The following is a 24,854-nucleotide window of genomic DNA, read 5'->3' on the forward strand; positions in this document are numbered from 1 at the left end:
TGCTATATGCTCGTCTCTCCCAGCTCCTTCGTCCAACCACAGAAAAAAAAAAAAAAAAAAAAAAAAGTTTGTACCGACACGACCCTTTTGTGGTGTGATTATTGGGCTTTAAAAACCACTGCATTATAGTGGTTAATCCACCCTTTCATCCACCTTTTCTGAGCAAAATCTAGTGAACTTAATTGGCAAATAGGCTATTGTTCTTAAATACACGAAAGATTTAAACATCTGAGAGAGTGCCTAAAAACGTAAACCCTTAAAATGTATAGGCGCACAAATTGACAGGTGCGTCGCGGTCGGTCACAGCGACACCTGCTGTCTGTAAAGTTGCGTGTCCCCTCAAATAGCGAATGTGGTGGACCGTGTGGTCCATGTGAAATCTCGTGGAAAGTGGAGATAGCCTATATTTCACTAAATGACAGGCCACACAGTACACGTGTTCTGTCAGGCTAGAAGAATAGATGACCAGCTGACTCATATAGGGTAGGCTATCTATCTATAATTTAAAGATACCCTTTTCATGATAGCCAGCTTATGTCCTATGCTCTATTCAATAGAGCATAGTACTGACAAGTTGGAGGTCAAGAAATTCAACAGAAAAAGGGAGTTAGATTATCAAGAAGGGGGAAGTACGTGCACCGGATTGTCTGGTTGAGTCATTCATTATTATTAGGACATTTTACCAGTAGTAGTCAACGGTTGAGAAACAGTGGGATGCACAGTATACGGGATGCATAGCAAGTGTTAATTTACAAAAGCACTAATCTTAGCCCATATCTCCACCCAACACAATAGTGGTCCCCAGGTTGATTCTAAGTCATGGTGGTGGTCCCTCGTTCACAATCAGTTGAAAACCCCTGCTCTATTGCCACTAGCTCTGGTCCATAGCCTTCTACTGGGCCGAAGCAGTAGAAGGCTATGGACCAGAGCTATATTGCCACACGCACCTGTCACCAGCCTTTTGAGGTGTGCATCTTGCAAAGGTGTGCCTTTTTCTATATAATGTTTTCTAGCCTAAATTATTATTAGTATACAGCATTATTACAAACCAGTTTATGTTGCTTAGATCTCAGATGTTCCCATATGCAGTTGCCTTCAAACTGGCAGACCTATAATAAAAAAACAGGGGGAAAAGCTCTCAGCTGCAGGAATTAAATGGATAGTGACATTTACATTTAATTTATTAAATGACATTGAATTGCACGAAGGGAAAATGACTTTTGCGTACGTACCTGGCAGTAGTAGAACAGTCCTGGATGAGCCATGCTGAAAAGAAATCCAACTGAACTGACCCGGAGAAATTAGTTTATAAAATGATCGGACATCGAGGCTGATCAGAGGGAACCGTTTATTCCCATGCAGGAGAGAAAACGGTGCGTGCGAGTGTATTTGAAAGAGTGACAAAAAAAAAAAAAAAAAATCATTGATCGTTCCCTTTTGCCTCAAGTGCGTTGTCGCCGAATGTAGCCTAAACTGGCCATCAGTCCAATGCTTACATTTATCCAGTAAACATGCCGTGAATGGCAGACGGTTCCTCACTTTTAATGACATATGGAAATGAGGAGGAGGGGGCCTAAAAGAGAGGCGGTGTCTGTGGGGGGGGGGGGGGATCCCCAGCCCAAAAAATGACGTGCTGTAGCCTGTAGCAGCTGACACTTGGCAGCAGTGGTGAAAAAAAGCAGGTTACTCCTACTAGAGAATAACTACTGCACTTACAATTTTGAGACTTTACTTATATCAAGTTGCAATACTTTCCCTTCTACTCCACTACACATCTCGGATACAAATAGTTTTCCATTACAATTATTTGAACTATAGTTGCTTTGTAGATTTTGATTATATAAAAAACAAAAAAACATATTGATCACTTCAACTCTAGGCCAACAATACATTTTGGCCATTCGAAAATAGCCAATCTGCAAGATCACATCACGCATGGTCAAAAGATTTTTATACATAATTTGAAAACTTGAAATGGGACATTCTATAAATGACCCTTTCTTTTGATGGCAATACTTTTGTACTTTTACTCAAGTACATTTTTATACACTCTTACTTGTAACTGTATGAAGTATTTATGCATGGCAGATTGGCAGTATTGATACTTTAAGACAGTAAAACAAAAATAGAGTACTTTTTCCACCACTGACACTTGGGCACAAATGGACAGCCCAAAAGGCAGTCAGTGGCAACACCACCACCACCTTAATGTAGCCTATAGCCTAGTATATGGGAGCAAAGGGTTGTGGTATCCATTTTAGTCCATATTTGCAATATTCTATGTCAAGACTGTCAGTTCGTCTCCAAGACCAGCTGTCTTTGTTCGTGCACACACACGCACGCTTCCGGATCCGTCTATCAGCACCGGCCCCACAGGTTGGAGGTATTCTAAACAAAGCTATACTGAGACACACAGACCAGCTAATGATGCCTGGACATCACTAAATGCCATGTGCACATACACACACATACACATACACACACACACACACACACACACACAAATATGATCTATTCTTACATGTATTTATGTCATGCATTTCACATATAAGGAGTTTGAGATCCTGGCACTAGCGTGGAAGAACCCGATTGGACAGACAGTATATGGGGTGCTATTGAATAACACGCACAAACATTGTGAACACATGAACACACGCCAGAACAGCGTGCACGTGCATTTACAGTAATGTATGGACTTGAGTATATAAGGCCAGACAAAGAACGATCTGGGCAGCCGGTTTCCCCCATTCCTCCTTCTCCTTACAATTTACAATTTACAATTTACAATTTAGGCATTTAGCAGACGCTCTTAATCCAGAGCGACTTACATTTAAGCAAGAACAAAAGCATGGGAATACATCACATAAAAGCATCTATCATGAAACATGCGTAAGCTAAGAAGGTAACAGTGGAATATCTATATGATGAAACTATACATACACTATACATAATAAACTATACATATTCACTACTATGCTATACATATGTACTATGTCGTGCTATGACTATATACAATACAATTATAGTGCTGTCTACATAACATGCTATAAGTCTGTATCAAATGCTATCTAAGCCAACAGAAATGCTATCTAAGGGGTTAGGGTAAGTGCTATGGGCCATGATGGAGTCTGAAAAGGTGGGTTTTCAGGCTACGGCGGAAGATTGGGAGTGATGCTGCAGTTCTGACTGCAATGGGAAGTGCATTCCACAGTTTTGGAGCCAGAAGGGAGAAGAGTTTGGGACGTGTGGAGCGTTGTCCCGGCGTTTTTAGTGAGGGTACTTCCAGTTTCCCTGCGTTGGCTGATCTGAGTGCGCGGGAGGGTTTGTAGGGTTCAATCATACTTGTAAGATATGGGGGAGCCATACCTTTGGTTGCTTTGAATGCCAGCATCAGAGTTTTGTATTCTGTGCGGGCAGCGACCGGGAGCCAATGGCGGGAGCGGAGCAGGGGGGAGACATGTGAGAATTTTGGCTGGTTGAAGACCAAGCGAGCTGCTGCATTTTGGATCAGCTGGAGAGGCTTAAGTGCACATGCTGGTAGGCCAGTAAGGAGGGAGTTACAATAGTCGAGTTTTGACAAGACTGTTGTCTGGATTAGGAGCTGGGCTGATTCCTGGGTGAGGAACGGTCTAATTCGTCGTATGTTATAGAGTGTGAACCTACATGATCGAGTGACAGCTGTGATGTGAGCTTTGAACGAGAGCTGACTGTCCAGGACAACACCAAGATTCCTGGCTGTTGGGACAGACGTTACCAGGGCGTTGTCTACGGAAATAGTTAGCTCCCGCATAGGGCAGGACTTAGCTGGGAAGAAGAGAAGCTCAGTCTTGTCTGGGTTCAGCTTGAGGTGGTTGGAGGACATCCACTGTGAGATGTCAGCCAGGCATGCAGTGATGCGCTCTTCCACCTGAGTGGCAGAGGGGGGGAAGGATAGGAACAGTTGTGTGTCATCGGCGTAGCAGTGATAGGATATATTGTGAGCAGAGATGATAGTGCCAAGGGATTTAGTGTACAGTGAGAAAAGGAGGGGACCAAGTACAGATCCCTGTGGGACCCCAGTTTGGAGGGTTCGGGGGGATGATAGCAGACCTTTCCAGGAAACCTGGTAGGTCCGATCGGTGAGGTAGGAGGAGAACCACTTTAGTGCCGTTCCACCGATGCCTAGCTCCGCTAGGGTTTCTAGGAGCAGCTGGTAACTTAACTCCCAATGTAACTGGGTCATTCTCCCTGACGGCGTAAGGCCGTCGGACCTATGCTGTTTGCTGTGCTGGTATTTTAATATACTACAGGGTCAAATATTATGCAGGAGGCCTCAGAGACTGAAAACATGCAAGTACAGGAATCAGAGTAGGCTACATTTGAGTAAAATATAATACTCGGATAAATCAGATATAGCAACCATATAGGCATAGCGCAGTGAGCGCACAGCAGCAGTTTAATGGAGATAAGAGAAGAGATCCTTAAAAGCCCCCCCACCCCTCCCCTCTTGATCATGAACTAGCCTACTAGACAAAAAGCCAACACAACTCAGAGAACGCTGAGAAAAAGCAACAGCAACAGGTTTCCCAGAACTCAAGGTCCCGGAACCATCTGGACTGGAGGAGTCCAATTTTAATGTCATACTGACATAGGCTTAATCATAATGTCATGACATGGGGGCGAAATGAACTTAGTCAAGGGGCTAATGAGATAAGGGGCTGATGGAGAGTTTAGTTGTTTAGACAACAGGTGACAACATTGTGTAAGAAAGCACGTACATGTGACAAAGAGTATAAACGCTTTGGTAAAATTGAGGTGAGGGTTGTATCCGGAGAGCCGGAGGCTGTAATGTCTTAGCATGCTGTTAAATAAATACTAGTAACTTAGCTTCCTCGACAAGACTGATTCATTCTGCACCTGGTGAAGATAATCCTTGGGTCATCTGATTTCTGATTAGGCATCCTAACCAGATGCCCGAACCACCTCAGCTGGCTCCTTTCCAGGCGAAGGAGCAGCGGTTCTACTCCGAGTCTCTCTCGTGTGACTGGGGACGGTCTCACTTATTATATTGTGCCTTAAGGTTCCCCTAGGCCGGGGCATAACAAAAGCAGACTGTATCCTTCTGGCTCTCAGAATCAATAGGTGACTGACTGTGGAACATGCACGTCCACAGTCCTGGGGCGACCTGGCCTGTCCTGGGGCGACCTGGCCTGTCCTGGGGCGACCTGGCCGCCCAGGTGACAGCAGAGATCAAAATCAGTCAAAGCTGGCCTCAGCATGGCCCGACAAAGAGGGGTCTTTGTTTTGTTAGCTGTAACACAGGAAAGCAAGATGGGCACCAAAACATTCTGGTCACTATAGGGGAGTGGGACATGTGGTGCCATGGTGGAAGAGTGGGCACTTGGAGAAGAGTGAGTGGGGGCAGTCACTCTGGGGACACTGCATGGCATGGGGAAATCTGGCCACCAGGAACATTTAAATCTGCTATTTTCGACATGCCTACGTAATCACCACAAGGTGGAGGCAAAAGTTCTATTTTATCCATAATATTGTAAAAGGAGATAGATAGGCTATAGATATACTTTAATCCCGGAGGGGATTCACCTTGCAAAGAAAAGGAGGGGGTAGGGGGGTGGGGCAGTTGGGCAGGCATGACATGGAAAGAGGGAAAAAAAGGAGAGCCCAACAGAGTGTGATGGGGGATTGTGCTACAAAATGAGGTAACATAATAACTAAGTGCATAATAAAACACTGATGATTTAGGCCATCTTATCTGCTATGGTGTTGATCCACTGACAGTGAAAACTTGTGATTCAGTATGTTGACAAGCTTCATGGAGATGCTAATTTTACTTTCCAGCTCGATTTGGCACCTGCCCACAGAGCCAAAACTACTAGTAACTGGTGTAATGACCATGGTATTACTGTGCTTAACTGACCAGCCAACTGGCCTGACCTGAACCTAACAGAGAATCTAGGTTGTATTGTCAAGAGGAAGGTGTGAGACATAAGACTGAACAATATAAATTAATGTACGGCTGTTATCAAAGCAAACATGGGCTTCCATAACACCTCAACAGTGCCACAGGCTGATCACCTCCATGCCATGCCCCATTGAGGAAATAATTTGTTCAAAAGTAGCCCAGACAAAGTATTAACTGCATACATTAATATACTTTTCAGATGGTCTACATTTAATTGAGATAGGACTTTTTTTCATTTTCATGAGCTGTAAGCCATAATCATCTATAGATTAAAACATTTTTTTTAAATACTTCACTTTATGCACAATGAATTGAGAATAATATATGAAAGTTTCACTTTTTGAATTATATTACGGAAGAAGATTTACTTTTACAAAATATTCTAATTCATTGAGATGGACCTGTATGTTTATAAATAAATAACTCACCATGTTGGTGTATTACTGTACATGAATTATTAAAGGTTAATTCAAGGGCAAAAATAAAAAGTAGGTTAGTAAAGTGTGCGTGTTTGTGTGTGTGTGTGTGTGTGTGTGTGTTAGTTACCTAGTGCACTAATATGTTAACTTGGCTGTGATGTCCTTGCTATACAAGTGCAGGGGAAGTTGATACCTACCATCAAAATATGTTTGACACTTCGGTTCAGAAGTTCATCAGACAGGTCGGGGGGTCGGCCGGCGTCGTCAGGTCGCTGTAACTTAAAAGGGATATAAAGAACTAATAACTTCCTGGTCTTGTCTCCTGACATCTTAAATATGCCGGTTGGGGGCCTCTCCTGACATCCTGTTTGCCAGTTACCGGTAACAAACATTCTCACAGAACATGTCCCACAGAATCATGTCACACATAAAACAGAACATGTCATATGCATGTCGTATGACATGTTCTGCTCCGTGTATTGTTGAGGGGCGCTAGCCCCTCCTATGTACTGCTTTGAGGGTTTGTGTAAACACGTGTAAAACTGTAAACACAAACATTGAAGACAAAAGTGAGGACGCAAATTGTGATTAGCCAGAATGAGATGATGCATGAGGATAACTGCCCCTCACTTCACACAGGTGATTTTAACTAGACTACAGACACACACTAGGTACCCTCCAGTATACTGTAAATTAGCCCAAACGCAGTCTGTGTATATAAACATCCCACAGAACATTTTAGGTTTTCTTGACTTTGTAAAACAAAATATCACAGTTTATTGGTCAAATCCTACTATCATAATCTATCAATAATCACATCATGATTTTATAATACATTATAAGATTATTATAGGCCACGGTATTACAACTATGATGGCTCCAAATTAGCAAATACCTTGACAAATAAAAGCAGGAAACAATTAGCCTATATCATAATACTTGACCTTATACGTCATTGTGACGAACTGAGTGCAGTGACCTCAGTATGTTGAGAAAGGAGGATACATTAAGTGAGGTGACATCTAAACATGGGCAAACATTAATGAACAAAAATAAGTAATCTGTTTAGTAAGTAAACGAGCAATCACCTAAAAAAAAAATAACACTGACCGCCCTCAGGACCAAACTAGGGCCTTTACTGTTCCCAATAGGGAAACAATATGACATATCAGCTTGTGACCACAATTTGTTCCTGTCTAAGTCCGGCTGGTCTTAGACAGGGACAATTTGCAGGTTAATAGGCCCTCAGATCTGTAAAACTGAATCCAGCAACCTATACTCAGCAAAAATACTTTGAAGACCCTAACAGGAGCCCTCATACCACGTTTCTTAGACTATGCATGCACCTCATGGTACCACAGCACCTCAAAGGCCCTAAAACAAGGCTCCAGACATCCAAAAACATCAGTGGTCAGACTACTATTTGGCCTTACTCGCAGAACCTGACCTCACCCCGCTCATCAGCAACTTGCAATGCATGGGCCTGGTCTACAAGATTCGCTACACCACTAAGATACCCATGTACCTGCAAAAATACTTCCTTAATGTCAACAATCACTTAATGTCACAATTACAACACCAGAGGGAGTTCCACAAACCACGTTCAACCCAGATTTGGGGCCGATTCAGCCATTAAACGTGAATCCCTAGACTCCTTCAAAACCGCCCTCAAAGAGCACTTATGGGCAGCTGCAATTCGAAACTGGTCCATTTGCATAGAAGTGAATATTTATGTCTTTAAATGTTCTGATGCATTGAAAATGGAGGACCCTGCTTTTTCTGGTTTTATCCTCTTAAGCAGTTGTTGTATTGACCTGTACTTTCCCTGAACTGTACCCATTCTGCAAACTGATAATACAATTTTCAATCAATCAGCATATTGTTCACAGACATTGATGTCAAATATCCATTTGATTATTAAAACAAAATGCTGTGACAGTACTTTATATGGCTCAGTTAGTAACAAAGTATTTTCATATTAAAAACTAAATAAAATCAAACAAAACAATTAAATTATTGTATAAACTCGCACATTTTATAAACAAATGACCCTCTCAGTCAACAATATTCTTCTAAGAAAATAAGACACATTAGTGTAACATAATAACAGGACATGACCGGTCATTGCTGGTGATAGGCAGAGGAATCCTGTGACATAAAATATAAAAACATATAGGCTACTATCAAAATAACTGATATCATGAAAATATGAAAATAGAACTTCCCGTCCTGTTCTCGCTTATGCTGACAAAGCACTTATGACTCGCTATAGGGGGCTACAAAAGGGGACATGCATCTTTGTTCACGCTCGCACTTCGGGGATTTTTGGTCTGTCACTTCGCTTTTGTATTTTGTCCGGGGACACTTCATTAAAACCTTCTTTTGTACCCCCCCCCCCCATTTCCTGTCAGCCTACCGTCTGTCCCTCCATAAAACAAATAAAATAAAAGGCGAAAGCCACAAAAAATATATTATAAAAAAATAAAACAACTACAGTAGAGCGTAGTGATTAAACTGTGGCTGGTGAACAGTAAACGCCAAAGTACCAGTGGGTACCAACAGCGTTTCCTGGGACATTATTGCGGCTGCTGTTGTCTTTGCACGTCAGGCCAGACTCCTGCAGGTGCAGTGGTGGTATAGGTGCCTCCAGTCATCACAGCCTGCCCCGCCCCCTGCTGAGAGGTAGGGGGAACACTGTAGTTTACATACTGTGAGAACACGGGGTGTTGCTGCACTGGAGCTTGGTGAATACCAGTGGGCCCAGTTCCATCTGTCCAGTATCCATGTGAGACATCACTGTTCTGGGTCCCGGTTCCAAACGGATATCCATGTGTGAAATTATTGTTCTGGGTCCCGGTTCCAAACGGATATCCATTAGTGAAATTATTGTTTTGGGTCCCGGTTCCGGGTGGAATTCCATGTGCGAAGTAAGAGTTCTGGGTAGAACCAGTTGAGGGCAGATATCCATGTGTCATATAAGTGTTGAGGGTCCCAATTGAGGGCGAATATCCAGGTGGCATATAATTGTTGTGGGTTCCGATTGAGGGCGAATATCCAGGTGGCATATAATTGTTGTGGGTCCACGGATATCCGGGCGGATATCCATGTGTGAAATAAGGGTTGTAGGTGACTTGACTGGAAGGATACACTGGGGTGCCATAGCCTGTAGCTGGCAGGGATGTACTGGGGCTTACGGTTGCTATGGTGAGCTGGTCGTTTCTGTAATCATAGTCATTAAATTGCTGACTAGCTGGCTGAAGAGGAGACACAGTGGTGTTACTAGGCTGCAACACTTGAGCAGTGTCTGTTTGAATGACTGTGGTCGGACTGTGGTCGGACTCCTCATCAACAACTTTGGCAGCCAGGCTTTCCGGCATCAACTGCCGGTTCTCGTAGTTCGTGGTGTCATCGTCTGCAGGCTTTGAGGCTGAAGGTTCACACGTCAGCACGTTGACACTTCGGTTTGGTTTCGGAATTTGACACTTTGAGTCCAATTGTATCCTGGGCTTTACACGACCTACAGAGATTTGACTGGACGTTGAAGTCCAGTCAAGTCCATTTTTATTTGTTATTTTGCACTTTTCTTGCCTAGGAGAGCCATCCTTCTGTAACTGCTTGGCTTGCACTGAAGATGTGTGTCTAAACTTTTCCTTGTCAACGATGGGTGTCATCGGTTCACTAGAGGGCAGGTCTTTGTTGGCTGGAGGGGACAGGGTGACAGCGGTCAGAGAGGCTTGTTTAGCGCCTGACGGGGTGGACTGAAGGTCCGGCTGTGGCTCACGTTCAGCCAGTGAAGGATCTATGAAGCAAGGAGTGCTTGACGGCTCAGTAGATGCAGGTGAGGCTGACTTTGTTGGAGAGCATTCAAGGTTAAAGTTAGAGGAAGCTAATATTTGAAGTGTGTTCAAGAGCAGCTCAAGCTTCCACTCAGGATGCACGTGTGAAGGTTCACCGTGCGGCACTTGAGAAACAAGAGTAGGTGATATGGGTTCTACTTTAACTTTGGCCACATGGTGTTGGGGAGAGGGACACTGACGGGTTTCAACTTTCACTCTGACCTCTTGGTTTTGAGTAGAGGGACATTGGCTACTTTCTACGTTCACTTGGAGTTGGGGAGAGGGACAGTGGCTGGCAGGTGATGAGACGTTCAAATGAGGACCTGAAAGACTGTCATATGTTTCGCTGCCATCATGAGACTTTGAAATTCTTCTCCGCTTGTCTGTCTCTCCATCTCCATTCAATGACACGTAATCTGATTCCAAACCATGTTTCACAGTTTTCCTCATTTCTTGGGGAGAAAAAAAAAAGAAGACAAATTATGTTTGTTAGGACCAGACTGTCACACATATTCAATACACAAGCATGACAAACATGACTTCCATACAGCTACAACTGCAGAAATCAAGAGGCTTTCTGGGGAAATCAAATTCATTGTAGGGCTGTGTGTGTGTGTGTGTGTGTGTGTCAGGGGGGCAGTCAGCCAGATATTTCGTGAAGCCTCATTTGAAATCGGTAGTTCATATAATGGCCTGTTGTGGCGCTGGACTGGACCCAAAAAGCCCCATAGCTCCATAGAGGCCCATGTATTTTGGCCCAACTTCACCTAGACTGTATTACCTTAATAAACATGGTCATGAATACTTTCTTCTTCCAGTCACTAGTTTAAAGTCTCATTTCTAATGTCATAATATTCTTTTTGGAAAATTATGGTCCCATTAATTAAAAAAATGACCATAAAGAAAAAAAAACATTGCGTATGTTCTGAGGGGCGTGGCTACCGTTACAGTCTATGATCGGGATTCCCCTCCCACTCGAGTCAAAATAAAAACCAACGGAGAAGAAGGGGGGAAGTCCCGCCTCGTTGTCTGGGCAGCCAATGGCCAGCTGGTCCAAAACGGAGCCAGCCAATGGCCAGCTGGTACCAAACAGATCTAGAAAGATGGCGACTTACATCAGGAATTACCATATTATTACAGGCTTCATTTTACGTTCATGTTAGACCCGGCGAACGCTTTGTCCATATTTTTTACAGTCTATGGTGTGTGTGTTTGTGTGAGTGAGAGTGAGAGAGAAACTCCACCAGGGCAGGTCAGGTTGTGGCCTCCTGGTGGCGCTATAATAGGCCAATGTGAAAAGGGTGCCGTGGAGGCAATTGGATGATTTGAGGCACTTTGTTCCAAAAATGTGTTTTGAAAAAATCCACCTGTTGGTGGCGCTATAACAGGCCAATGTGAAAAGGGTGGGATATATTCCTCAGCCTAGTAGGAAAGTCTGTGAAAGATTTCACATAAATTTCACGCTGCGTTCATTGTTTTAGGCTTTTTGTTAAAAACAGTCCAATCCTGCAAACTTTGAAAGCCACGTTAGCCAATTAGGATGGAATATGAAATATCGGACAGATCCATCTTGAACACATGACTATAGAGATACTGTGGAATGATTTGCGGGATCTTTGGACAGAATCTGGAGGAGTAATATCAGAAAATGTGTTTTACAAAAGTCGGCCTCCTAGTGGTGCTATAACAGGCCAATCTGGAAGATTTGGGGCAGAGGTTCATGTTGGCATCCAGGGCGTGTGTGTGCAAAATTTGGCATCGACCAGGTTAACGGTGCCGGAGATTAGCTGCTAACAGACGGACAGACGGACGGACACACACACGGACGGAGTGCAAAACATACTCTCTCAAAAATTGCTAGTCATGGGTGCACATGGGTCTGTGTGATTCCTTCACTGTGTTTAGAGTCACAGAGTTATCTCTAAGGTAAATTAACACTGTGCATAACTTAAAAGGAAGTCAATAGACTGAGCATCAAACCTTTTTTTGCCTTTGTTATCAATAGCTATAAGAGTACAGTTGGTCAAAACAGCAGGATTACCAGGACAACAAAACAAGTTCTGTGCCAGTATAACAGTCAGTATTTACCAGTATGTCCAGAGAAACAGGGGTGGGTGTGGTTTTCCTGTTTCACCTCCCGTTTAATGGTGACTGGAAACAGCAGAGACACAATTTAATTAGACCAATTAGACAGGATTTTATATTCAACATTCTATGTGTGTGGGAGTAATGTTGACCTCACACACCTGAGCTGTGAGCGTTCAGGGTTGTGAGACGCTCTGGGATCGGCTCAGTCTTCACGATGGCCAAATTGATCTTTGTCAAACGTGGATTTTCTTTGTTGTCTGTCGCTTCTGTATTGGAAACAATGATAATAAGATTATCAACTTCAACAGTGATCACTAGCTGGATTTTGTGTGTGATGTTGGTCCTTGTATATACCTTTATCTCTGCTCTTCTCTGCCTCTGTTGGCCTGGATGACTCCTCTGTGTGAGTAGGGTCTTGTGAACTCTGCTGGTCTGTTCAACAGAAGGCAGAACAACGACATGTCCATCTCATTCTAACATTGTTTTAGTGGAACATAAAGCTTGTCTGTGGATGGAGAGGTTCTCACCTGGTGGTTGTTGGTCAGCAGGTGGACAGGAGGAGGTCACATTCTGTTGTCTCCAGATGTCCTCCAGGATGTGGATGCCTACAGACAATCAATACACTACAGTTACAACAGCACACATTACAAACTTGAACCCACCTATTCTTGGGGGAACATTTGAAAGAAAGAAAAAATAAATGGTGAGCTTGTACTTTAAAACTGTGAAGTAATAATAATATTAATTAATAATAATAATAAAAGACTACTGTACCTTCACTGAATGGAGCCGATTGGACTATATGATATGAGTGCTTGTCAAGCAGTATAACCTTGACAAGAGAACAACAAAACATTAGGTAAAAAACTAAGAAGAAAATACAAACAGTCGAGACCTGACTCGACTGAGTTGTAAAATAAAGTCTGCATCACACACAAGGACATTGTTTGCTCTCTAATCTCACACATATTCACACTACAAGATTAGAAAATAAAGGTACATTGACAAACTACACAATATTGTAGTTTGTGGTATATTTTCCCTTTGAATGTGTATAGTTCCACTTCCATTACAGTTTCATCACCAGCTGTAACACAAAGATGAACCCACAGGCAGCAGAGGTTAACTTCATGGTATACCACAGCTATCTAAATGGTTACCTCAGCATCCATTTGGACAATCTGTTCCCATTCAGCGACTTTGCCGATGGCGGCCTCAAAGCCTTCCCTCTTCTGTTTCTCATTCCAGTCCTTCCAATTACTGATTTCAGCCATTAGACTCGGGCGCTTCTCCCACTAACACAAACATACAGAACACATTTCAAAACGTAGCTCAACACAGCCACTGTCATAGTATTAGTGTTCAAAACATAGCTCAACACAGCCACTGTCATTAGTGTGACTAGAATTTGGCTCGGCCGGTCTCACTCTAGTGCCACGCCATCCAGGAGGCCAGTGTACTATACTGTACTGTACTGTAATGTACCGCACTGTACTGTATGGTGCCATACTGTACTGGAGCAGACGTAGAATACGCACATCGACAGGCTGGGTGCTGGACTAAATAAACTTCAGTAGGTATTGGATGGAGCCCGCACACCAAAGGTATAAGAAAGACGTTCTTTATTGAAATACTGACAACGCTTCGATCTATTTGATCCTCATCAGGTCATACTGTACTGTACAATACTGTACTGTACAATATGATGTACTGTACTGTGCTGTACCATACTGTACTGTGCTGCACTGTACAATACTGTACCATACTGTACTGCACCATAATAATTGCCATACATATTCTGAAGAAAACCTGGAGACTGACATTCAGTAATTGGATGTTATGATAATGATGTGTAAAACAGAAGACATGTTGGTGACCCCTGCTTGTAAAAATGTTCTATTGTGAGAAGCACTGGAGATGCCACTGACCATGTACTTGAGCTGGTGATGGACGCTGGTGATGTGTCCACAGATGAGGCTGAGTTGGACAGTCTCTTGGCAGCTACGACACATGTAGAATGGGTAGAGCTTCTCAGAGTTGTCTCCACACAGACACTCCAGCACCGAGCTCAGACCTGAGACACACACACACACACACTTTTATTTCGTTTTTATTTGACAAAATTGTCAGTATATTTAGTCAGTTTTAGTCATCATAGCTTTTTTCCATTTAGATTGTCAGAGAAGAAAGGTAGTCAACGTACAATATTCGTCATAGTTTTAGTCGACAAATCAAGACTGCCTGGGACTTAACCAAGGGGCCAGTGAGGCACTCCAACGTTGAAGCGCTGGGCCTTAGTGGTAAGAGGAAGGACTGCAGGCGGACCCGTGGATTCATGACGAGGAAACCCGTGCAACCGAGCGCTCAATGTTAAAGCCCAGCTGCACTTCCGCATTTGGGCACCAAAATTTGGTGCCCAAATGCTGAATCAGCGAAAAAACGCGGAAGTAGACGGTCCTTCCGGGTGCTTCAAAACGCCACTGAGCAACTTCCACTGACATGAATAGCGGAGGGGGCGGAGCTTCGCGCCAGATCAGTCTCTATCCTTTTCATACTCTATGGACTTAACCCATTATGGGTGGGAACCCCTTTTGGTGTTAGCATTATGTTGTGCTTTAGCTATTGAAAAATAGCAGATCTACAAGCTCACACGCTACGAGCTTGTAGGTCTGCTATTTTTGAAAAATCGAAGAACGACTGACATAGAAACATAGCTTTTTCAGAAAACTGTAGAAGACATTTTTTGAATCTGATCTCAGGTCAGAATGGGTTAATTAAGACTTATATGAATGATGTAATACTTGACACTTGAGGCTACAATATCCTTGTTGACAACCCTTGCGTAAACAAACACTCACCTACGACTTGCCTTCTCTCAGCCTCCGACAGCTTCACTTTGAGGAAACAGGACACACGGCTGTTAATCAATTCCCCTGTGAGAGACAGACAAGTCAACCGATAGATACAAACTTACACAGAAAGTGAAACATGAAATCAAATCAAATCTATTCGATGTGACTCAATCCACACGTACCTGCTGAACTGTATTGGCGCACCGCTTGCACAACAGGCTGCTGGTAATGTCCACTGTCAAAGAACGTACGTTTATCTGGACATTCCAGTGCATTCTGTGTTTCCTCTACTTTTATTCTTCTTCCCTCCCACGGTTCTGGGTCCTGTGGTTCTGGGTCCTGTGGTTCTGGGTCCTGTGGTTGTATACCAGGGTGTTGAGGTGCTCTCCCACTGGTACCAGAGTACTGAGGAGCCATGGATCGTGTGCCAGAAGCCTGCTGCATTGTACCAGGGTCTGGAGGAGCCTCCTGCCTTTGGTTTGTTTCATTACCTATGGATGGAGGAAAGTGATAGTTGGTGGTCTGAATGCAAATAAACATGGTCAGAAATGGATTCAGAAACGGATGGAGAGTAGAAACTGAAAACATGATATGGGCTGACAAAATGGGACTTTTAAGCTTTGCACCCATTAACCCATTTAGGCCTGACGTCAAAATTTATACAATCTCGAAATGTATAGTATAGTAAGTCTTCTAAATCCTGACACATTTCTGTCAGGATTTGTGCCACATTTTCACGATTTTTCAAAAATAGCAGACCTACAATATGTTTCATATTCACTAATTTCCCTATTTTATTATCTTTTAACATATTGTTCTCAAACTGCTCTTAAACTCCATATATGGTCTCAGACTCCAATGCTGACTGCAAGTAGGTCTCCAGGGAACCCCTTATCAAGAAGGCACTGTCAGAGACTTTCTCCAAGGTCGTGACACTGCTACACTTTGCTACATCTATCAATGGGCTTTGTACTTTGCACGGCTAGGTGAGCAACCAGTTTGAACCAGCACAGACTGTTGCTGCCCAGCTCATGCATGTATGTACAGGATCCACCCAATTTTCAGATAATGTGCTCTCATATACTCAATGCAATGTCAATTTATTTCATGTGGCCCTGACGACTCCTTCCGAGTGGTCGTGACCAGAATTTTCTCAAGTACTTTTTATTGACTCATCTTGTGCATTAAAAACTCAGATCACCGTCCAAAATTGATTAATTAATTCCATAAAGACTTCAGAAAACCAAACCTTAGCTGGACCAGAGCTCAACCAGAGCTCAATGTGTTGCAATGGGATCCACCGATTCACTCAGTTCATCCCACATTGGCTGAAAAGCAGCTAACCTCTGTTTCACTAGGACTTATTTTGATATGGATGTGAAAAGCATTTTCAGCTCGTCTTTAATGGACAGTAATACGATTGGTCCATAATACATTTACAGTTTCTTATAATATTGTACGCCTGTCGGAAACAATTCATGTGTGACATTTATTTTCTTGTATTTGTTGTGTTCCATACTGTAGGAATGACTTATTTGTATTCTTTGTGGAAAACTATTTAACTTACAGGTACAATTCTGGGCCCTGCTTACAGGCCCCTTAGAGTAGACCCTCTGATAGGTCTTCTAGCTGTTTGCCTGCATACAAAGTTGTTGTCTTGGTTTGTTCAACGCTGAATTCAGCTGATGTTTTGAGAAAAGGATGGTTGGTGCATTTACCATCAGGGTGATGTGAAGGTTCATGTAAACCAGTTGACATGTCCTGGTGTTTCAGGCTCTCTGGTTGAGGATTAGTTGCAGAAGATGAATCCTGTGATCCTCTCTGCTGTCTCAGGATGGCTTTTATTTTAGCCAGGGCTAAAAGGAGAAAGAGCACAAACACAAATCAAAACCCAAAGCTCTGCACTAAACATCCAGGTTATTATAGTTCCCCACGTTAACTGAAACTACTACGTAAGAAACATTTTAAAAAATAAAGCTAAATTAATAAAACTAGCTAAATGAACTAAAACAAAAATAATACTAACTAATAACTAAACTATAAAAACTTCACTTCATCCGTAAAACTAAAATCAAATTACATTTGAATCAAAAACAAACTTTAACACTAAATAAAAACCAAAACTGAACAAATGATACACATTTCTAAACCACAATAACTGTCATAGACAGATGATGTTCCATGCAGGAAAAAAAACAATCAATCATCACATTCCGTGCTACAAACACACATACACACAAGGCTGTGCATAGGAGGGTCTGGCGCCCCTCAAAAACAGCTGCTTTAAAAGTATATCGAGACATTCAAGAGCAGAATAACCTTCCAAATAGACTTCCATCCTGTGTCTCGCTAACATTCTGCTCCAAGTCCTACCGCAAGTTCAAAAAGCAGAGATCTCTCTCTCCCTCCCCCCCCCCCCCCCCCACACACACACACACACACACACACACACACACACACAGAGAATGTGAGGAGGAGCACACAGTGAATGGACAACTGCAATTCTTACAGAGTCCCTAAATGGTTGCAAGGAGTTGCATCGGTGTGGACTGGCCATAAACCCGTTTTAGAATATTTTATTGGATGAAGACAAGAGTGTCCAAAGGTCAGTAAAGCACAAACTCAGGCTGTAAGTTGTAACCTAAAGTCCTAAATGGTGGAAATGGAAAGAGAACATTTGGAAAATAGCTAAACAATAAGGGGACAGGTTGCCAAATTGATGAATTTGATTATGATGTTACGTGACTGAAGGTCTATAAAAGATGGGATTTGATGTGGGGAGTGGACATCGAGATTCGGGTGGATACGCTGACAGATTGCATGCCTAACGCCAGGGCTCCACTGGGCGCGTTTGGGCGCGTTGCGTCACGCGTGCGTGCGTCAAAAAACGAACCGGTTCAATTTTATGGTGACGCGACGCAACGCGGGCAGTGGAGCCACCCTCCATTGATTAAAAGGGCACATTCCCGACGTTGACGGAGACGCGACGCAGACGCGCCCAGTGGAGCCCTGGCGTAACACTGCTTGCTGTACAGTATCATCTTTAGCTGTAATAAACACTATACTCTATCTATGCTGAGTCCTTGCATCTGGTGAAGATACATTGCCTGGTTCAATTAGCACCTTTCCTCTTCAGTTTCTTTCACGTGTTTTCTGTCCAAGTGCACAGCAGGGTTTTACCTTCTGGTACTTCTGCTTTCGTCAGATCTTCGTACTGTCGTTCACTTCTCATCCTCACCATCTATGCAAAGAAAAGAGACAATCATATACTCTGAGTGTGCGTGTGTCTGAGTGTGTATTTGTATGTGTGTGTGTGTGTGTGTGTGTGTGTGTGTGTGTGTGTGTTTAATTTAATTATTACTAGCGCTATCAATCTATTCCTCGTGTAACATGTAACATCTTTTCATATCAGTATATGCCTAGGACATCATTTGTTTAACCGGGGGTCCATGGCCTAATGAAAATGCATTTGGGGGACAAAAAATAAATGATGTGAGTTACCTGTGTTCTGTTGCCTGTGTCTTTCTCAGCCAACTCAGTGGCAATCTTCAGGAGCTCTGTGTCCGACAGAGGAGCGGTCAACTCTGGGCGCTTGAACCTCTGAATGAATCATTCATAACATACAGTTAAAGGTGATATAGACAAGTTTCCAGTGTTTGTACACAGAAGCGAGTGAGTGTTTCCAAACAAATGCATATCTAGCTCCACCCCCCTCCCCCCCCTCATTCTATTGGCTGAGCCAGGTCACTTCACGCTATGGGATTGTTGTTGCTGCTGGGACGGACGCTATGGTTTTTGCTTCGTATGGCTAAATATGACATTACAAAATTATGAATTTCTATCAATATCATAGTTACAACAATGACATTGAGTTGACATGTTTTTTAAGGGTAACTGTAGCATAATCGCAATATCACACCGAGTCCCGCAAATGAGGAAGTAGGAAGTAAAGGAGACTCACTGGCTCTCAATTCAATTCTCTTTTATTTGTAATCGTGCATATAAAACATATTGCCCCTCAAATGCCCCATGCCACTACAGCATCGTTCATTCATGTGAACTACTTTGTCCACGGTTATTCATTGCAATGAAGAAAAATCGCTATGATGATCCGCGACGGCCTGTCACCGTTGGCGAGCACGGGTTGAATGCATGCTTCAAGCCGGCCGGCAGGCAGGCAGTCGCCGCGGTGGAGCGGCGGTGCAGGGTGAAATACTATTACTCACTTCCACTATTTCAACAAATAAGCACATACAACCCACATGAACGAAAACGATATTGATGTAGGCCTAAACAGGAGATTTTATTGGGGTCTGAGTTGTTCTGTGACTAACGATCCTCTGAGTTCTGTGGGCTTATGGCTGCTGGTGTTGTTCAGTTTCACACCACCCAACCATGCACTATACATAGCGATTCTCATAATTCCAATAGGCTTACATATTAAATCATAAACATACTATTTCACATGAACAATGTTAGTGAAACTAAGATATGGGGATATTATACATTGCAATTGAAATCGCATATCGCATCGCATCATTATAATACTGCAGTGCTGGGTTGAACACACCGCCACAGCCTCGCACTGCAATTGGCTAAAAGTTTAAATCCCCTCCGACGTCCCGAGTAGTAAACTGTAGTGGATATAAACAGCGCATTCAGCCACAGGGGGGGAAAGGGGGAGTGTGCTGTTGCAGGAGAACACCTCAGCATCATAATATAGGGAAAGATACAGGGGAAAAAGGCCAAAAGAATACATTTATATATATTTAAAATTTTGGCTGAAAACTTGTCTATATCACCTTTAACTAGAAAGCAGTTCCTGTAGAAACTGCGTGGGCTCGCGTAAAATGCTTTGTATAAAGTTATTGCCGTGTCAAGTTTGAAACTCGGGGACCGGAGTAATGGTGTTACCATTGGTGGTCTAAGTCCATAATCAAAATTTCTGGACTGTAACATATTGTAAAGAAAAGTAGAAAATGTATTAAAGCTGAAGTAAAAGTTAAAAAAGTATGAACATTTGTAAAAACTATAGTTTAAGCATAAATAACTGCATAAAGCGGAAATAAAGTATGTGGAAGTAGTATGATGCCCAAAAAGGGGCAGAATAAAGTAAGTAAAGTATTACTGTCTACTAATGATTTGTAATGTATGAATAATGCTTTACAATGTATTCTTGATGAATCAAGAAAAGGTAAAAAAGAAAAAAAATAGTCAATCCAATGGAGTATACATATAAAAGCATTCATGAGCTTAACAGAAATAGCATAATTTTACATGTAAAAAGAAGGTTCAAATAGCATATAGGCCTATCTTTAAAAGCATAAACACAATGATTATTGATAATGGTCTAAGATATTTCTTAAAAAAAATATTAAGATAAAAAATATTAAGTTCATTATTATTTTTTTCCTTTTAAGTTTAAAAGAAAGTTAGTTTTAATTTTTTAATGTTTTTCATTTTTTTTAATTTTTAAATTTTTTAATCATGCTAATGCTAACATGCTAATGCTAACATGCTAATGCTAACATGCTAACATGCTAATGCTATCATGCTAACATGCTAATGTTAACATGCTAATGCTATCATGCTAATGCTAACATGCTAATGCTAACATGATAATGCTAACATGCTAATGCTAACATGCTAACATGCTAATGCTAACATGCTAACATGCTAATGCTAACATGCTAACATGCTAACATGCTAATGCTAACATGCTAACATGCTAATGCTAACATGCTAATGCTAACATGCTAACATGCTAATGCTAACATGCTAATGCTATCATGCTAACATGCTAATGCTAACATGCTAACATGCTAATGCTAACATGCTAATGCTAACATGCTAACATGCTAATGCTAACATGCTAACATGCTAATGCTATCATGCTAACATGCTAATGTTAACATGCTAATGCTAACATGCTAATGCTAACATGCTAACATGCTAATGCTAACATGCTAATGCTAACATGCTAACATGCTAATGCTATCATGCTAACATGCTAACATGCTAATGTCAACATGCTAATGCTAACATGCTAACATGCTAATGCTATCATGCTAACATGCTAATGCTATCATGCTAATGCTAACATGCTAACATGCTAACATGCTAATGCTAACATGCTAATTTTTAAGTTTTCATTTTTTTCATTTTTTTTCAATTTTTCCATTTTTTTATTTTATTTTTATTTTTTTATTTTTTTTTAATTTCTTTAATTTTTTTTAATTTTTTTTAATTTTTTTAAAAAAAATTTAATTTTTTTTAATTTTTTTTAGTTTTTTTATTTTTTATTTTTTTTTTTTTTAAATATGTTTTTATAAACGTGTGTGTGTGTGTGCGTGCGTGCGTGCACTTGCGAGAGCTGTGTAAAGGCCAGCCAATAGGAAGACAGGGTGTGTGTGTGCGTGCGTGCATGCGTGCGTGCGTGCTCTTGCGAGAGCTGTGTAAAGGCCATCCAATTGCACAAATAGCAGACCTACAAGCCCACAAGGTATCGCAGAGCAACTCATTGAGATCTTGTAACTTTAATTTCAGCCCTGTAATTAAGCTCTTATATGTCTCAGCTGTGGAAGTGTAAAAGACAAACAAGTGGCGCGCAACTTGAAGGTCTTGATCTTGAATGGTCTTGAATGGGGGGAAACTATGCCCGAACAAATTGCTCTATCGCAAAAAGTAAAAGTCGAATGCAAATAATTTCTTCGCTGTGAGTGGCCTGAGATATTGAGGTACACCATGTGCGATTGTGGTGTTGGTACGATCGAAAATGTGGTTATAAGAGCGAGTTAAGAATTGTCATCGCGATAATTTCCTCGTAAGGATTTTACAATGGAGGTCAATGAGCAGATTGACTGTATTTGTGTCACTTAAAAGGCCGTAGTTCACATTCTGTATGTCTCTGTGTTTTGGTGGTCACATTGTGTGAAAGAGGACATGTGTGGCTACAAAATGACCAAAGGACATGCGTGTAAAGTGAATATTTTGGCCGGGACGGCAATTTGTTTGGTAAATTTTCAAGGAAAGATTTTCACTTCCCGCACTCTAGTGAAAGAAGCCCTGCACTCTAACTTGGCACTAATTAGGCGAAACGGCCTGCGATTGAACTGCGATTTCGGAAAAAACGTTTAACGTATTCGAATACGGTTTGAACCACGAAAAAGTCCAGAGTCGTGTGAGCTTTCTAAAGTTTAAATCACGTTTCTACGACAAAGTATGCCAGAGTAATGAGGCTGCAAAAGTGAGGTTGATTTAGAGATAAATCCCATACATTGTCAATGGGAGGAAAAAACTATAAATAAAGTTAAATATTTTAAAAAGTATAAACTTTTTCAAAACAACTTTTTCACCAATGAAAGTTCAAAGATAGATGAACATTATAAAGTTTGAATGAAGTTTCAAAGTGAAAGTATGACGGAGTAATAAGAGCTCAAAAAAGTTAACTGTGAAAAATGGGACCTTTCTTCCATCGACTCTCACTATAAAGAATGTAAAAAAAAGTTAAAAAGTTAAAAAGTATAAAAAGTATAAAACTTTGTAAAAATTCTAATTGGAGCATAAATAACTGCAAAGAGCTGAACAGTTTGAAGTTTGAACTAAATTTCTAGTATAAAGTTTGCGGAAGTAGTTAGGTGCCAAAAAAACGGCGGAATAAAGAAGCGGAATAAATATAAACTGGCAATATCTAGTGTGTGCTCGCTGTGGCGAGCCCACAACTAGAAAAAGTGCCCTTCTGGGCACAGGTCTCCACCAGGTTATCCACAGATCCGTGCAGTTAGAGGTAAAAACACTTTTCGGCCAGTTATAGCGCCACCTTGAGGCTGAGTTGAAATTGTTCATGTGGCATTTCGTCCTCGGCCTAGTGGGAATGTGGGTGCACAATTTCACGGAAATCACGCGATGTGTTCATGATTTGCAGCATTTTGTTTGAAACTGAGCACTCCTGTGAACTTTGGAAGCCAATCTTAACCAATCAGGATGGAGTCTGAGAAATCTGAAAGACCCGTTTAGTTGAATGGCTCTAGAGAGACTGTGTAGCAATTTGCGTGATGTTTGGACAAAATCTGTAGGTGTACTGTGAAAAATCTTGTTTTGCACAAAGCGGCCTCCTGGTGGCGCTATAACAGGCCGTTCTGGAAAGTTTGGGGCAGAGGTTCATCGTTGGCATCCAGGGAGTGTGTGTGCAAATGTTGGCATCGACCGGGTTAACGGTGGCCGAGATTAGCTGTTCACGGACACACGGACGGACACACGGACGGACACACGGACGGACGGACGGACACACGGACGGACGAAGTGCAAAACATACTCTCCCCACATGCCTTCGGCCTGGTGGAGACAATAAAGAAAACCAACCCGTTTCCTAAAACCTATAAGACGTTTTCATCACTCACCACGTAGTTTGATCGGTGTAGGGTGCCGAACCTGTGGTGCTTGGTTCCTGCCTTAATCTCACACAGTTGACAATAGATTGCAATCCTTTTCTTGTACACGACGCAAACCAGGAAGTTCAAACCTGAAAGGTCGAGCACAGGTTATTTTACCATTTCTGATCTTTTTTTTTTTTTTTTTTTTTTTAAGATATTTTTTTGCGGCTTACGCCTTTTATTGATTTTTGAAGGGACAGACAGTAGGCTGACAGGAAACGGGAGAGAGATGGGGGGATGACATGCAGTAAAGGCCGTGTCGGGTCAGGGAGTCGAACCCGCGGCACACTGCGACTGGATTACCAGTCCGGTGCCCAGACCGTTACGCTACGGCCTGGGCCCATTTCTGATCTTTTAACCCATTCTGACCGGGCACCCATTTTGGTGTCAGCATCATGTCATGCTTTAGCTATTGAAAAATAGCAGATCTACAAGCTCATATCGCGCCACCGAGTGGCGCGATACGAGCTTGTAGGTCTGCTATTTTTTTTTAAATCGAAGAACGACTGACATTTTTAGAATCTGATCTCAGGTCAGAATGGGTTCATCAGACCAGTCTGTGTCCGGCGGAAACCTCGTGTGAATCTGATCTCAGGTCAGAATGGGTTAATCACTTCAGAAAGAAAGAAAAAAAGAAAGAAAGACACCCACCCACTGCAGGTCCAGGTGTTGTGGATTTGGGACTCCTGGTGCATTCTGGTGTTTCTACAGGGCTGCTCCCAGTAGATGCAGGAGACACGGCTGTGGCCAGTGAGAGAAGCAACCTCCGGGTTGTATCATCACCATTTGACGTCACACGTTTGGAATTGGCTGTAGTTCTTGAGATGGGTGGCGTTGCACTGGAGGTAGTCTGGGTCAGGTGCGACTTGGCTCCAGTAGATTTGGAGAGGGCAGATGTTGCCCTGGAGGTAGTCTGGGTCAGGTGCGACTTGGCTCCAGTAGATTTGGAGAGGGCAGATGTTGCCCTGGAGGTGCCTGCAGCACGAGATGAGATCACAGATCTGGACGTGGTTGCACGTCTCCTACTTTTACCATCAGTGTGTGGCGTGGCTGTGACAACGTTGCCTATGGAAATAGTTTTGGCTGCATCTTCAGTTCGGCAGCTCTTGGATAGGTCATTCATTTTGAGGGCTTTGTTCATTTTAAGAGAAACATCCATTGTTTCAGTGCTTGTGCCGTCTGCTTTCAAAGGGAACTTGGCAGTAGCTTTCAGGGATTGGCTTGTGGATGACCTCGACACCGTCTCCTTTAATTAAAATAGCACA

General features: G+C 42.3%; 1 protein-coding gene across 1 annotated transcript; it reads right to left on the minus strand.

Annotated features, from left to right (window-relative positions):
• Positions 1–8,958: 8,958 nt before the first annotated feature.
• LOC310858452 (uncharacterized protein) lies at positions 8,959–24,712 on the minus strand (the record flags this gene model as incomplete). The annotated part of the gene is made up of 15 exons (XM_083764567.1): positions 8,959–10,669; positions 12,306–12,368; positions 12,455–12,571; positions 12,660–12,737; positions 12,833–12,910; positions 13,080–13,137; positions 13,466–13,600; positions 14,234–14,379; positions 15,164–15,238; positions 15,340–15,648; positions 16,876–17,013; positions 18,338–18,398; positions 18,659–18,757; positions 23,557–23,678; positions 24,241–24,712. The coding sequence occupies 13 exons, from the start codon at positions 24,710–24,712 to the stop codon at positions 12,456–12,458; spliced, it is 1,887 nt and encodes a 628-aa protein (XP_083620693.1). The 3' UTR covers positions 8,959–10,669; positions 12,306–12,368; position 12,455.
• Between the last annotated feature and the right edge of the window lie 142 nt (positions 24,713–24,854).

This window comes from Protomyctophum parallelum, assembly GCF_964188405.1.
Source record: "Protomyctophum parallelum genome assembly, chromosome: 1".
In the NCBI taxonomy this organism is placed as follows: Eukaryota; Metazoa; Chordata; class Actinopteri; order Myctophiformes; family Myctophidae; genus Protomyctophum; species Protomyctophum parallelum.